The following is a 12,856-nucleotide window of genomic DNA, read 5'->3' as shown; positions in this document are numbered from 1 at the left end:
ACAAATGTAACATCCTCCTTGTTCCTTTGAGAAACATCTGAGAAAGAGGACAATGCTTTCCTCTGCACAGGCATACTTACACTGTCCTACACGGCCCTGCAAGAACTCCCTTCAACAAAAGGCAGCACATGTAAAAGCCTTTGGAATGTCCTAAGGCTACAGCTTTCTTGTGGCCCAGTTCCCTTAATTGTGAAATTCATACTGTGTGTTCCTTACAGCAGCTTCTGACCTAGGCCCTGTACAAGAATGTCAATACTAAGTATGTACTGTTACGATACGGAACGTCTGTCTCCTCAGTGTACTTTTGCTCTTGGCCAAGTCACAGGGATCAGTTCTTAACCTTTTGAGATGCCTAACCCCCACAAGAAGAATGCAAATGTCTCTGTGTTGAGCTGACCTCATAGAGATGTTACAGAGATTACTGTGTAAGCACGGCATGGTCAAACAGGAACCATGAGAACTTTATCTTAGTCTGAGAGGACTTCCCAGCCATTCTAATTACAAGTTACAGTAAACACTATACAGTCACAAAGAACTAAAAATTCTCACGCAGTGCCCTGGGGTAACTCAGGAGTTTTGTCCATCAGAAATGACAGAAATAGACAGCTGTTGGAGTCCGGTACAATGGCACCTTCTCTGTTTTCCAGAGGTTCTAAGTGTTCCATGTAAAACCGAGCACCTTATGGGGGGAGGAGAGATCATCATAGTTCACGTGGCTCTCATCTTGGTTCACAGCCACTTAGGGCCCAGTATCATCCAGCAATCCATTCTTTATTCTTACAAACAAGGTCACACTTTTCAACCTGGCATTTAAACACCCATCACTCTCCCCTGGGAAAAAGAACCATCCCTGACAGCTCAAAAGACAAACTGAAGTGGTTTTTGAAGCTGCTTTACAGAGAGTATGACAACAATTGCTAGGACACCAAGCCTCGGTGCCTCAGCAGCTCTTGCCTATGCTGTATGTTAAGCAAAGGCATCAGTTTACTTCGATACCACGTGGTCTGATGAAAGCCCACACTCCGTATTTTGAGAAAGAAACAGTTTAATCTGCTCTTTATGTAGATCCAAAGCCACCTATCTTGCAGTCCTGACAGATGACCAGGGACATGGACATGGCTGCACATTCTTAATCAGAGAGCTCTACAGTGCCCTGCAGTGATGTAACACAGCGGGTACATGGTCTCAGGCCCTTAGGAAAGAAGACTGATACCACAGACCCACAGGCTGGTACCATGGTCCTGTAGCAGAACAAGTGCCAGGCCCCCTGAACTCAGAAATCTGAATAATTAGGTGAATTAATTATAAAGGATAACTTTATAATGATAATGACTTAACTATTATCACTGGACTGTACCTCTGGCTCTTTAAAAAACTGCTACAATTAGTTCCACAGATGGAGTGAATCATAAAGATAAATACAAGTATTACGCACTATAGCATGGTAAAAAAAGGGGGTTTGCCACTAGGGGAAGAAGGGAAAGCCAGACATGAAACTGTGAGAAGTAAGCGCAACTCCATTACTTTTACTGAAACGAACCAATTCTGTCTCAAGTACTGCTTTCATAATCACAGCTGTAAGCAGTTCCAAGATTGTCAAACAGAAGTTAGACAGCTGTATGACACAGTACAAAATCCCATCCCCAAGCACTACAGATCATTTTGACATGCAGAAGTAAGGAACCAATGCCCATCCTAGGCCTTAAACAACATATGAACAGACACAGAGCTGACATGCAGTGCAGGTACACTGGGAAGAAGGGCACATATATTTTATTTCTGATTCAGCTCTGCTGTAGGAGTGAAATCAAACTCACTCCTCTAGGCTCTCTCAACCTCCCTGCAAGCAGTCTGCTCTCCCAAGAGACACCTTGATATCAACTGCTCCTTTCATATCCTCCCTATGCAAAAGATAGTAATTGGCTGCCAGGTTCAGATCAGGCTAATAATGCATTGTGGGGGGTTTTGCTAGAAGAAAGGCCATTTTGGAGTTACCGGAAAAAATACCCTGACCTGGTGCACATTTGCCAAGAGTTACATTCTCCATCCCCCACAAATTTAGCATGCCTAAAACATTGTTTAATAGTCTCAAGACAGTTATTCTGGGCTTGCTGCCAACTGGAATCAGGACTACATTTCTAAAACTCATACTTCAGTATATTTTATATATATATATATATATGTTTTGTTTATGGATCTCTCCCTCTACTGCTAGGAATTCTTCGCTCCCAACAATTCCATTTTGGTCAATTACAGGATCATGAGCAAATGGAAAGTTAGTGTTGAGTAGATGACAGCAGAAACTTGTGTGGCAAGTCAGCCACTCCACACAAAATCATCACTGTGCACATGCTCAGCTGGCACTATTAACACAGACCAGTTTATCCCTCTCAGAAATCACAGTTTAATTGTCCTATGAGTTCCAAAAGCCAAAGCTACAAAAATCTTGTAGTCTTCCCAGTCATACAAAACTGAAATTTTTTTATGGCAACCAAAGACATGGAAGTGCCTGTTTCTAAAGAATCAAGCTTTGGGAGAAACCAAACTCGAACACAGCAGCAAAAAATTTGGAAGCATTTGAATATCTTCCGTCACATTAGTTTAAGTAATTAATGTAGTGTGGGTGTTACAGTCACTTCCATCTCTTCATGACTGTTTTGGTAGTGGTTCACCTATGATGATGAACATGTCTACTTTATTTATCTAAGATAACAGACCTTTTAGCCATGAAGAGGTGGAAGTGACTGCAACACCCTTAATTTCTTAAACTAATATAATGTGTAGTAATAAGAATGTGGACAGGAGGACAGCAGAAGTCCACATAATGGTAGTATTTTAAACAAAGCAGCAAGTCCTTTTCTTCTGGGAGGGAATCCTCCTCCAGCAAAAGGATCTACATCCTGCTGGTTGAAAAAATGCAGAGAATTACATCTTAAATACCTTATTTAAAAAAAAAAAAACAGTCCAAGAAATGGTAATCCCCTCATATTTATCATTTTATAGTTGCTGTTTCTTCTGCACAAACGACAGATTCTTCTTTACAATGGATCAACTATGTATGTGGAAGCTTTTCATTATTTATTTACATCCTACCTCAGAATTGTTTTATTTTTGGCACATTACTAAGTCTCCCTAGAAAGACTCCTGCAGCCCCTCATTTCCATATAAATTCCTACACTATACATACAGTCTATTTGGGTGAGGAACAAGCAACTGATTCTCAACTGCAAATGAAAAATAAAGATACAAGCTATTTGATTTAAAGGCACCTTTTCTAAAGCTGAACTTTATTTAAGCCTGTTATATTCCACCTCATTACAAAAATCCAAGCTGTGTCTGCAAACGAGCACAAGACTCTAGCACTGTTTCTCTTGGGTTTGCCAAGAGGGCAAAGCACATAGATCAGAGAGAACACCCTGCTAATTAAACTGCAGCAGATGACTAAAGAAGAGAAGAGCTTGTCAGATGTAATAGCTACGTCAAGAATGATCGGATTAAATATGCAAAATGTGAAGTAAAGGTGGGGACAGCATGAAGCTCACATTCGAGATCTTGAACAGGCTGCAAAAGCTCTGACAGTTTCTCTAATTATTCACAGTAATGGACATTGGGAGCAAAAGGCAGGAGGGAGAAATACATTTTTCTCCATTATAGGTGCTGAGCACCAGGGCTAAAATCATGCCTGTCTGAACACTGATCAGTTTCTGCAAAGGTTAATAGCAATTAAATGTGGCAAACTAGACTAAATGAGAAACAGGTCATGATACTACTGTACTTGCAAAGAGCACAATACTTTGCAGAAAGGTATTTCTTGTTTAATATTTTTGAAGGTGCAAGAGTACTTGGAATAAGAAAGAGTAATAGATCTGTTCCTGTTCAAATGAAGACATACAGTCCAATTTATTACAGAAGCCAATTTTTTATACCGGAATGTGCAAGTTAACTGTACTAAAAAGCAAAGCTAACCAGAAACTTGAAACATACAAAGCCCTAAAAAAAAAAAAGTACAAACGTATCTCTTTCAGTTTAATTAGCTTGAGGCAACAGTCAATTAAACTCTTTCAAATACATATCCAATAGCAAAGAGCATTCAAAATGGAAATTAATAAATGCAGATTTGCAGAAGACAGAACAAAAGATTAACTGATTAGAATAATGTATCTAGCAGGATACAAATTTACAGTCAGCACTTAACTGAAAATACTGGTACCTGAATCCTTTGTGTTTTTATTTATTCTGTTCTACTTTAGTTCCTATATTCCTATTAAAAAATGAGTGACATGTGGCTACATTTTGAGCTCTCATTCTACCACACAGGAGAGAAAAATCATGAGTTGAGATTACTTGACTTTTTTTACTTTAGTACTTTAAAAGATTAAGAAGCTACTGTTCTAATACCAAACCAAGCTGTCAGTAACTCAAGATATTAGGGGAACAAGTATATTATCATCAATAGAGTTTTCCCCTTCACAGGAAGCAAAAATATTTTTCAGGGATAAGAAAAGCCAATTCCAAATTTATGTAACAATAAATTGGGCTTATCAGATACAGAAAACCTGTGTGAAACTCTTGGTAACTCATCAGTAAACGTATGGAGGAAAATAAATAACGAAAAAGGTAACTTGCATTGCTATCCTCAGGATCTTCTAAACCATCAGGCCGACTGAGATTGCGTGAAGGCTGGCTACACACTACATCATCTTCTAGCTCCCAAAAGGAACTTCTAACAGGTGGTCTTTGGATCTCATCAGGATTAAAAGCGCCATCTGCTCCATCTGAAGAAAAATTAATTAGGATATCTTCGTTCAGTAGGCTGTATTTTGAGATTACAGATGTGCTACCTTACCTTTAAAATCAAGAGTTAAACATATTTTTGGTTTAGATAATATAAAACAATAGGAGAGAATTAGCTTCTTCCAAAGGTGTTTAAAAACTTGGTTTACCTTACTGATTCCCATCATAAAATAAAGGCTCTTTACTGATGTTCACCAGTCAGAAAAGGCTCTGTAAACCAGTCTGAAGACTGTTGATACTTAACCTGCATTAAATGAGGCACTGCTTTTGAAACAGCGAGGGAGAAATTATATTGGGGGTGTGACATTTATTTACCTCTTCTTTCCTGAATTGCATAAGGGTTTCCATATTGCAATACTGGTAGTCTACTTGGCACTACAGGAACTGGTCCATTTTCCTCTGAATATGGGTTGCGAAAATGTAATGTCTGCTGTGAAGTCTGTCCTTCCATCATCCTTCCAGCTTGATCTCCTGGTGTCCTGCCAAGTTCCTAAATAATAGAAAGTTCAAAGTGTAGTTCAACCTATTTGAAATGTTTATGAAAATCTGCTAACCTTCCTACTGTCTTTTCATTTTGGTCTTATGCCAAGTATACCATTAATACTAAAAATAGTCAATGAAGAAAAGAAAATACAAAGAAGAGATTTTAAAGGGATATTATTTTTTCTTGGTTTGTTGTCAGTTAGTTCTAATTACATAAACAGAACTGCCATGTTTTTCAGGTGTCTGCATTCTTTTTACAATGAAGAAAAATTAGCTATATCAGTAAAAATGGGTAGATTATTAATAACAACTAAATATAATGTGCAGTGAGAAAAGTTTTTAAAAGTTACAATTAAAAGGAAACAATTCTTTCTTTCATATTATACCATACCATTCAAAAATGTAGCATTTTTGTATGTGGAGCACGTCTTTGTACATACGTGACATAATTCCGTATGGAATTTTGTCAACTTTTCAAACTATAAAGGGGTTTTATAACTTAGAAACCATTAAAACTCAAAGCCAGTATAGATCTTAAATGACACAAATTAAAGTGACTTCGGTGTAGTCAAGGCATCAGCTGTAATTTATCCCAATAAAAATCTTTCTCATCCTTCCATTCAACCAAGTGGGTTAAGGAATAGAGAGCAATAAGCCATTAATCTCAAAAGGAATATGCCATTTAAATTCAGAACCAAGCAAAAAAATCTGAGATATAAATATGAAAACAATACTTTAAAAAGAGGGATTGTTAAGGGAGACAAGCTTTCCAGTAATGTTCTGATTAGTATTTTCTTCTGGGTTGTCTGGGTTCATGTTTAATATTTGCTGATGTGATGCTAATAAAATCCTTCAAGACTGAAGTGTGTCTTTTCCCCAAAGGACCTTAAATTGAAACTTAAAACCAAAGCTTCAGTTACTAGTTCAACTCTGTGAGAATTAAAAGTCTGTATAAAAAAAGAACAATTTAATATTTTTTTCTTGCAGAGAAGTGAACTTCAGATCAATCTCCTGAACAGAAAAATGCAAAAATCAAGTACCAATAACTACTCTGAAAACAAAGCACTACTCAAATGCAAAGAGACTTAATTTAACAGATGGCATCCCTCCTCTAGATACCTTAGATTTATAAACTAAAAGGAACATGTGATTAAAATAGGTAAGATTAAAAAGCTATGACTGCATGTTTTAGTGAATGTGTAAAATCTAATTCATCTTTACCCAATACAAAGCAGGAACAATTAATTAGCAATGAAATCAAGATTCTCCTTTTTAAAACCAATTTCTTCTGCAATATAGAAGCAGTTTAAAATGGGAGGCAGTAACATTAGTACTTTAATTTTAGCATACAATTAAAACAGATTGTAGATCAACATGACTGTAAAAAAGGTGGTGCAAAAAAATCTTAGCCAGAAGTTGGATAGCTAGGGTAGAGACTGATTTAAAAAAAAAAAAATTGAAGGCTATCTAAGTATGTAAATAAACCAGAAACAAAGTAATTTCATAGGGTTGAAGAGACAGAAAATGAGTATTTTTAGAATGCTATGCTTGGTGACATTTATAAACAAACACTGATAATGAGTATAAATTGAAACGCTGTTTACTACTACTCCATGCTTAATCTTTTAAATCATGAGTCCAGTCTAGCAAGGCACTTTGATTCTTCTTTGTAATGTAAATATCTATAAATTTGGCAGACAAAGTTCCAAGCTTTTATAAGCTTCATATATTATTATTATTATTATTACAGCTGATGTTCTTATGTGTGGTGTTTAGAATTACTCCCTCCACCTAAACTAGCCTCACTAAAACTCAAACTTAGTTTTCTTTCGAACTAGAAAAATATGAGAGATCTATAAAAAATTATATCCTTGGCTTAAAAAGAAGATAAATTAAATACCAACTACTTGAGAATCTAGAATTTTACAAAAAAATTAACTAGCTTAATCTGAAAGTTCAGTTTTTCTTCCTTTTATCAGTATTAAAATGCTTATTTTTACAAAGTATCTCTTTATGCTGGAATTGTCAAGTAAACAAAAAAGTTTCAAAGAAAAATCCCAACTTTGCACAACACCATGCAATACTATCTGAATGTAATAAAGACATTTTTTATTTCACTTTTCAGTAAAATTTGGCTTTGATTAATTGCCATATAATACCTCAGGAGTACTTCTACAATACCTTCTCACTGGTGAAGAGTTGCAACTGTGATGCCAGTTCCTTTATTCGTCTCTCTTTTTCTGCCAGCTGAATCTATATGAACAGAAGATTCTTGTATTAGTGAATGGAAACTATTTCCCTGCATGTTACATTGTGAAAACAAAGTTCCCTGATGAAGTTAATCTTTCAGATGAAAATAGTTTTGTCTATTACAGTTACATGCAACACGTAGTGTTACTATAAATCCAACCCAATCTGCTGGATAACAGCAGTTCATTAGCAGCCTTTTCTTGCCAGTTTTCACTGAAGAGCTGTGGTGTGACAAAATCCTTTGTTTAAAACAAGGAGTAGTATCAGTGGCACCAATGGCAGGAGGGGCACCACTGTCCAGACACAGCTGAAGGTTTGCAAGCCTCATCTCATTATTTATGAAGAAATCTCCTGGCATTTCTTATATTGCACCACAGAACTTGAGAGAACCAAAAGCTACTCCTGCCTCAAAGACACTAAATTTGTTTCATGAACATCTACCTTGTATCTCTATTAGGTGCTCTGGGTGGAGGTACAACTGAGACACTACACAATTCTTCCTGGCTTCAAAATGATAATTTAAATAATCTCTCACTACAAAGAACAACTTAATTTGTATTCTGGCTCCTTTAGAGACTGCCTCTTCCTCTGTTTTTCCAATATCTAAGCTCAATGCTTGGCATAACTGCTTATCAATTTTTTTTCAATTCTGAAATTCCTCCTCCTCGTTTAGGTCAATGGGGCAAAATCTCCTGACTGGGAAGAAAAGATCACTTTTTCTCTACCACCTGCACCCTCCTGAATTACAACAATTTTTTAATTGCAGTCAAAATGTTCTCAATCATGGAATCAATTATTTATTACACCAGCTGTTGAGGAGTTAAACTTATTTCACATTAAATTATGCAGGGCAACCGATCACTTTACTTTAATTAGTAAAATAAACTGGGAAAGAGTCATGCATTTTATAAAATTGAAATTAGAGCTTTGGAAAATGTTGGAAAAAGATGGCCTATGGAGTACTGAAATAAACTGTAGAGTAATTTGTCATTTTATAAAGAAAAAGTGCTTGCAATTGCTAATAAAAAGGTGTTCCTAGTAAAACCAACAGTCACAGTTCAGTTTAATCATTCTTCATCACAATGGGCAAAAATAGGCAACAGAATCAACTATTATTATCACCATTGGACTGAGAACCAGCAGAAAAGCTGGTCTCATGAACATCTGTTGCTCTCACCTCATCCCTATTTGACCCAAGAAACTAATCCAGCATACATATTAGAATCACATAAACTCAAAGATTAAGGCCCCTTGTAAACTAAAGCTGCCCATTATGCTTGACTTTCTGGTGAATGTGTCACACCACACTACCAAGACTATAGCTGAGGTTCTTCAAATTAAATTCTTGCACGATTTTAAAAACAATGGATAACTCCTCTCTTTCTATTGACTTAGATACAATGCTTTAGACATTACTACACTGGTAATCCAATATAGAATATGAAGATCTTAGACAAACACACCGACGAATCTTCCTGTTAGTATTACAGTAAGCAGCAGGAAATCAGAAATCCCTTGCCCTTTTCTTCCCATAATACAAGACTACATCATTTAGGGGCTTGTCTAAATCCACACTATTAAAAGACTAATGATCAGCTGGTAGTAGATCTTAGCAGACCTCTCTTACTTTAAAATAAGCATTACAAAACTGTATTGTTCCTTCAAGAGCAGAATTTGTATTTATACCAAAAATGTATTTAGTGTGCTTTCCTTATTAAAACATTACTTGAACTATCAGAAACAACCAGCCATGTTAAGACAAGGTAACCATTCATTGTCATAAACAAAACCTGTAACTTACTTTATACTGATCCTCCATTGCTGCCAGCTGTAATTTTATACCCTCGTTGATTTTCAATTGTTCTTTCCACTTCAGCTCCAGTTTGGCTAATTCATCAGCATAAACACTGCATTTCATCTTCTCATCCTAAAGTAGTTTATACCATGGCATGAAATATTTACAGTCTAAAGAGATTTTCCTTCCCACCCCCAAAAATGTCACTGTGTTAACTCCATGTTTTTAAAACAAGATCATTTAAAAATGGCTTCTACAAGCCTGACTGAAAACTTTGAACTGGTCAGGACCACAGAACACTGCATAAAAATGATGTTCAATAGGCATTTCTTTGAGTTTTCAACAAGATGATATTCCTTTTTAGTTTCACAGTTTCAAGTTTCTTTGTACCTTAATACTACTATTATTCATGATTATTCTAATACTACTATTATTTTAGTATACTAGTATTATTGCTACTATTATATACGAGTATTCTAATACTACTATTATCCATGATTATTCTTTCAAGTGCCTCACTTCAATACAAAACCTTTCCCAAGTCACTTTTACAACCTAAGTATCTTTCATCCAGAAGGTCAAAGGCATATCTTTCTTGAAAAATTACTATGGAATGAACAGCCAGCAGAAGCCAATGCAGGCTCTCCATGGACAGGGTCATGAACAGAATTACAGGAGAGTTATTACATCCTGGAAAACTTTATTAAAATAGAATAATATCATTGTGATAAATAGAATAAACAAAATGAAGACACAACACTCAGAATTTCTTAAACTGTTCTCAACCTTTTACCAGTGCCACTGATGCACTACTCCATCATTATACACACATTCAACCTGGTTAAATGAAAATCAAGTGTCAACTTCGGTCAAAACAACCAAATGCTTTTTATGTATGACTGAGCCTGAGGTAGTTGGCAGCACCCACTCAGGTGTGAAAACACTGTAAAAGCCATGACAGGCAGATACGGATAAGTTATTTTGCTTTGGACAGCGTATCAGATCAACACTGCCACACTTGTTCCAAACATCAACTGGCTTACAGCAATCTGCTGGATTTGATTTATAAAACCAACTACACTTAATTTAAGAATAGAAAGTATTTAAAACCTTAAGCATGTGGACATTTGTTTTACTGTATCTTGGTTGTCCTTGCCTGGACCCTCAAAAACCATCCATAGTCAAGAACTCAGTGAACAAAAATGTGTTTTCTAATGTTAAGATTTCTACAATAATCACAGTGTATCACACAAACAAGGAAGGCAACTCAGCTGGGTAGGCCTGGTGGTTTTAAGGCTTAGCACCTACAGCTACTTTTTGTGCAGCTTTATGAAGCAGCTGTTTACTTACTGCCAACATTTGCTTGCATTTCTTATACTTCTCTGTTTTCTCAGCAATCTCTTTATTCATTTCACGCACTTGCTCCTTTACCACGGATTCCGAAACTATGTCAGATGAAATGGGGCTAACTGTGAACATTGAAGAAAAAAATAAAAACACTGATTTTTTTTGTTCCATAAAGTTTGTACAAGAGAGATGACAGCCCAGATTTGAGAGTGCATCAAAAACAGAGTGCTCAATGTTATCCAAACCAGCGACAATCAGCATTATGTGCTATGTAAGATCAGCAACCTTACTGCCACCTCTGTGTTCAGTTCTCTCACACTGAGAGAAGATCAACATAAATACACACATATGTAGTACTCTCCCAAGAGAGAAAACAAAGGAAACACCAGAATAGGTATGCTATCATTCTAAATACTCTATTCTTACATAAAAACATGGAAGTACCTCAGCAAACTACTTCATCACACACCATCACTGAACTTGCTGGGATTGTATGTTTTAAAAAATGCTTGAATTCACTTCAGACAGGAGGAAACTGACAGAAATTACAACCTTTGGTTTTTACAGACAGCAAGAATCTGTCAGTTATAAAACAACACAGAAAAAAATAATCAGCTTTTTTTGGCATTTATCAATTTAAAAACTGAATGATAAAATCACAGAACGGTTTGGAAGGGACCTTAAAGATCCTCTAGCTCCAGCCCCCCTGCCATGAGCAGGGCCAGCTTCCACTACACAAGGCTGATCAGAACCCCATCCAACCTGGCCTTGAACACCACAGGGGATGGGGCATTCCTAACTCCTTTGGGAAGCCTGTTCAAATGCCTCACAGGGAAGAATTTCTTCCTTAGCTTTAACCTATTACATATTGAAGTTTTACAGTATTATTTTTGCAATAAACTAATAGTTCATAATAATTATAAACATCTTCTAATAAACCACTACTCCTGTAATTCATGAAAATAGTCAGTAGACTTGACCTTGCCATCACATAAACAGAACTTTTCAGCAGATTGATTTTACAGTAGAATGTTATAGTGGATAATCATAATAACATGACTGCAAAATTACTGCGCTATTATGCTCAAATGAGTAAGATTTTTTTATTTAATAAATTGTTTCTTAGCTTGGCAAAACCATCTCTGTTAACCATGAAGCAGAAATTCAAGAGTTCAGTTCTACTGACATTAGTAAGTAGCAACTAAACTAATACACGAACTTATTTATGAATATTACCACTTGTAAGAGACAAGATATTTAGTTCTATTTTCACATCTCTAATTAATGCTTTAATTAAAAAGAACAAGTCCACCTACTTTATACTAAGAACACTATTAGTGACTACTTCACATAGACAACACTTTCAGGCTTATAAAGACAGACAAAATTTAAGCTGTTGATACCTGGAGATGCAGGCAACTTTTTGCCTGTAAGGACGGCTGTAGCTGTTTCAATGTTAGATGCATCTGTCAGTTTCTGTTGATGCCCTGCAGTTTTCTTTGTGAAAAGAAATTTTAATTTGGTACTTGATTAAATGAAAACCAAAGCACAAAGTAATGTATCTTGCAAAATTTATAATTTGCTCCAAAATTAGACAGAACTGCTTATTTAAACAGTACGTAGTAATAAATACACAAAAACATTTAATTCTACTAAGACTGAAATTTCTTCAGACTATGATTTTTATCATCTTACTTGATAAAGGTCTTTTTCCCTAGAAGGAGTAACTTCTAAGCACGTTATTAGAAAAATCTCATTTTCTAGAGAATCAGTTACATTGAAATTCATTAACTTGAATCTAATACTCCATTAGAAAAATAGAGTCTGTATCAGCAATGTCTGCTGGACTTCTGGAGCAAAAGCAATGAAATACAGTGTTTGCTGTAAGATTTGCAACATTGACAAAGATAAGGAAAACTTTTAAGGAAAAGTCATAGATGCTCTGATATGACACCTCATTCACCATTGACCTTCTGGATGAGACTTTTTTTATGCAATGTTCTGTGGATAAGAGAAATATTTAAGTCTGGTTCTCTTAAGAATCCATATTTGCGCATCTTGCCATCGTGCATAGGCCTTTTCCCTGTTTGAGCCCCTCTCCAACTCTAATTTTTACAAAATTCTGAAGAACTCTGCTCTCAAATCTGCTTGAAATTTGCTTTATTTATGAAACAAACCTTGGAAGAG

The 12,856-nt window shown here is 36.0% G+C and overlaps 1 protein-coding gene across 3 annotated transcripts in view; it reads right to left on the bottom strand.

Moving 5' to 3' along the window:
* The window catches only part of TAX1BP1 (Tax1 binding protein 1), a 55,184-nt gene that overhangs the window by 2,861 nt on the left and 39,467 nt on the right, over positions 1-12,856 (bottom strand). For 2 of the 3 annotated variants that reach the window (XM_083855343.1, XM_083855344.1), the window contains 6 exons: positions 12,073-12,166; positions 10,673-10,791; positions 9,329-9,454; positions 7,459-7,530; positions 5,110-5,284; positions 4,627-4,775 (listed from right to left, as the gene is read on the bottom strand). In XM_083855343.1, the coding sequence (XP_083711469.1) occupies positions 4,627-4,775; positions 5,110-5,284; positions 7,459-7,530; positions 9,329-9,454; positions 10,673-10,791; positions 12,073-12,166 (735 nt within the window). The remainder of the gene's footprint in view (positions 1-4,626; positions 4,776-5,109; positions 5,285-7,458; positions 7,531-9,328; positions 9,455-10,672; positions 10,792-12,072; positions 12,167-12,856) is intronic. The other variant, XM_083855345.1, reaches the window with a different exon arrangement.

Source organism: Zosterops lateralis, assembly GCF_965231275.1.
Source record: "Zosterops lateralis genome assembly, chromosome: 1".
In the NCBI taxonomy this organism is placed as follows: domain Eukaryota; kingdom Metazoa; phylum Chordata; class Aves; order Passeriformes; family Zosteropidae; genus Zosterops; species Zosterops lateralis.
Note: the sequence above shows the minus strand (reverse complement) of the source record. Positions and strands in the feature narration are given on the sequence as shown.